The sequence below is a fragment of the Gossypium hirsutum genome, chromosome A12 (genome assembly GCF_007990345.1).
Source record: "Gossypium hirsutum isolate 1008001.06 chromosome A12, Gossypium_hirsutum_v2.1, whole genome shotgun sequence".
Lineage (NCBI taxonomy): Eukaryota > Viridiplantae > Streptophyta > Magnoliopsida > Malvales > Malvaceae > Gossypium > Gossypium hirsutum.
In genome coordinates, this window is record NC_053435.1 from 7,044,884 (window position 1) to 7,048,558 (window position 3,675).

Consider the following 3,675-nt stretch of genomic DNA (forward strand, 5'->3'; position numbering starts at 1 on the left):
GCAACATGCAAACATGTGAAAAGCCAGACACCAAGTTTTCTTGCTAACTTGACTTCAAGTCCCTTTTATTTTCAACTGCTAACACATGTCCTGATGCGGTACTTCTCATTTTTAATAATTGCTGGCGTGCCTGCATGAGCGGGAGCTGATTGGTGTGTATAAATTTTAGACCAGAAAGAGTCTGTTATGATTTGATTAGAACAATGCATCATAAAAATATACTTCAAACACATCTGGGGAAAGCAGCCATGGCGAGCAACATCCAGTTCATATCAATTTTTTTCTTTTCACTAAAATTAAAAATCCCATTGGCTTCCTGTAGGCCCTGCAGTGGCTGGCCAATTTGCCTTCAATCGTGCTTCCCACTTACACGCTACCCCCTTTCTTCCAGCATGCAAAATCTAAATGCACTTGAAAACAAAGCATGTGCGGTGCAAGTTGCCAATACATGTATCAAGTTGTGCTATGTTACTCAAGTGAGAAGAAAGTAGTAATGACAGAATATATAACTTGGCTTAGCAAGTGTGGTTCCTCAACTTTCAAAATATAAGATTCCTTCCCAATAGGACTGAAAAAGACTTCCAAATGGTGGAAGCCATATGACATCTTCTAATGCAAACTTGAGCACGCCATCTCATTGTTTTATCGTAACTAAAATCTTAAACCATGACGTTTTTCCAAGAAAAGGGGGAATCTCGGGTCAAGAACTTAAAAAAAAAAAAAACCCAAAAGTATGATCTGATTTTGCACAAATACACGTACCGTACATTAGGATTAAAGATATCAGATAGCAAAGACCAGAGTAGCTAAAAAGAAACAACTAATACACAAAGCTTAAAAATAGGATTTATTTGGTCACCAATTCAAACAATGATGAAATGAACTCGTGCTCACAAGATCAACAAAAACTTGAAAATAAAATTAATAAACTCTACACGGAGCAACGTTCCTGCTGCAAACAAGACATGTTTGACCAAAGCCAATGCAACTAATTCGAAGCCTACCAAAATTGTTTAAATACTGCATTGACAATAATAACAGTCACAACAAAAGACAAACAAGTCTCAACAAATTAGACATCCAAAAATTTCAAAAGAAGTTCTTCTCCTCCCTTCCTTCAGACCTAAGCTTCATATTTGTTTTCTCTATCTTCAATTGTCCGCAACATGGCCATTCTCAGTCTCAGAGCTGGATTCAGAAGAAAACTAGGTCAGAGCAAACACTTGTCATGTCGTTCTGGCACAATAATAATTAGCAGACAATGCTCTCCCCGAAAGAAAACAAGAATTCAAAAGTGGAATCTCAAAACGTGTGTGTGATTTCAAGGGTTTGAAACCAATCATCACTTACCATGATTATGATCATATAGACCCATAGCAACTAACAATATGTTCTTGACATTTTCTTATACAGGAGGCTTTCACTTGAAAGTACTCGCAGTATTACCCATGCTTTACACTTACCGGTTACCATAACTGTTGACACATTACTCAAATAGGAACAAAAACAAGAGATGAAAAAGATGCATAGCTATTTGTCGATTTAGGTAGATAAATTAAATTTCCTTTCCCAGAATCCCTAGCTTAAAAGATATAACGATGGAGTACTGCTACATAGACAGGAAAACACCGTTCTATAGCAATTGTGGCAAGCATAAAAATATAGTCGTGCTACTTAATTACACACACAAACACACCCAAACGCAGTTAATATATGTATATATTCTCAAATCAACAAGCAATGAATATGAGATAAGTGAACAAACCTTTGGGGTCGATCAGCAGCAGCAGCAGCCTCATCAGACTCGTTCTTCCTCCAGCTCCTTTCAACTGGGGCACGCCCATTTCCACCAAAGCTTGCCTTTCGTCCTCTCTCTTTCTCTGCAACCGCAACTGTCTCTTTAATCTTAACAGCTTCCAGCTTCTCATCAATCTCCTTCCAATCTTTCCCCTTTTCCTTCAACACTTCCTCTCTCGGCCTTGCCTCGCCAAAAGGATTTGCCCCTTTGGGCTTGGGCGCAGTCAATTCCTTTTTAGCCTCCTCGGTCACAGGAACCGTGCGTGGCTGAAGCACAAGCCTTGGTCTCACTCCACCACTACCAGCACTACTGCCAGTCTCCTCCTTTTTCTTTCCCCAATTATCCAAATCCCTTTGGGAATCCCTTTGAAGTGAATCGAAACTGCTTCTTCTCTCAAACCCCCCACCAAATCTCCGTGGCGGTGCAGCAGCATTCACGCTTTTACTACTCTTATTAGATGCCCAGTTATCTACTTCATCGGCTTTCGATTGCGAATCAAAAAACCCTCCCCCTCCTCTCTCTCTCCTCTCAAATCCAACCCCAAATCCGTTCCCAGCACGAGTCGATTTCTTAGCCGACGCCCAATTATCCATCTCATCGGCGCGTGAGGGAGCCATTTCTTTATTGGAATCTCTATTTGAAACCCTAGAAGATCCCCATCTACTATTACTTGAGGAATCATCGCCGTTGGAATTGTATCGGTTCGAACCATAGGATTTAAATCCGCCGCCAAGACGGTTGCGATCGAGTTCCTCGGGAGAGCGTTGGCGAGGACCGGTAGGGAGTAGGAGGAGGTCCTCGTGAGTTAGGCCAGTTGGCTCACTCGGCTTAGCAGAGCCGTAGGCAGCAAATTCGGCGAGAGAGATAGGTTGGCTCTTCTTTTTCTTGGTTTTGGTGGAGGCGGCGGCGGATAAAGAAGGGAAATCCGCGAGCTTTTCAGCGGCAGAATCGGCGCGGCTCTGTTGCTGGAGTTCAGCTTCATGTTCTTCTGCATCGAGAGCCCATGCGCCGGCTTTGCCCCAAGGAGACGATACAGTTGCCGCCATGATTGATGGTCGTTTGGTATTGGTTTGCGTAGTGTAATAGGATGGGGAAACTGAGAAGGGATTTTATCCGATGAGAAATAAGATGAGCAGATTCAGATCCGATGGTAGATGAATTTTAGAATGAATAAAAACAAGGAACGATTGGGATTTTATATTACCGGAAATTGTTTCCTTATTCCACTATATTTTAATCAATGGGAATCCAATTCTACTGCCAATGTTTGAAACCAAATAAATACTGGGACCTACTTTTTTTTTTTTTTATAAAAATAATAATTTGTGGATACAAACTCTTCTACTAGTTTTTCGAAAAAATAAAATGCGGACAACATACACTATTCAATTTAAATTAAATAATTTTTTAAAATTTTAAGGATATATTAATCTTTAAATCCGATTCTATTAGTTCATACCAATTTTTAACCTTAATAACAATCGATTATCAATTTAACCGATGAAAGCCCAAAAACAACATACTGCTAGCCTCCACCTCATAACACACAGCTTCGTTAGTCTTTGTCTGTGGCCGCCAATAATACAAGTTTTAATTTCACCAACTTCTAAAACTTCTACACTTAACCATAAAATATTTATTTAATAATTTATTGAAAATTTAGTTACAATTAAACTCTATTTTTTTTTTTGCCCTTTTACTTCTTGAAAGGAATAGTGAGAGGTTTTTCTTCTTTTTTATTATTATTATTATTATCAATATGAAGTATCTATATTCTCACGCCGAAATCTAATCAATTGCACCACATTACGCTTTTAAGTTAAAATTTTAAAATTTAGATTTAATTCGTAATATTATTTTTATTAAATTTATTAGTG

At 38.9% G+C, this 3,675-nt stretch overlaps 1 protein-coding gene across 1 annotated transcript; it reads right to left on the minus strand.

Moving 5' to 3' along the window:
• Positions 1-824: 824 nt before the first annotated feature.
• LOC107932732 (eukaryotic translation initiation factor 4B3) lies at positions 825-3,139 on the minus strand. Its single transcript, XM_016864822.2, has 2 exons — positions 1,766-3,139; positions 825-1,188 (listed from the first exon to the last, which is right to left on the minus strand). Exons 1-2 carry the CDS (start codon positions 2,842-2,844, stop codon positions 1,152-1,154), a joined length of 1,116 nt encoding a protein of 371 aa, XP_016720311.2. The 5' UTR covers positions 2,845-3,139; the 3' UTR covers positions 825-1,151.
• Positions 3,140-3,675: the final 536 nt, after the last annotated feature.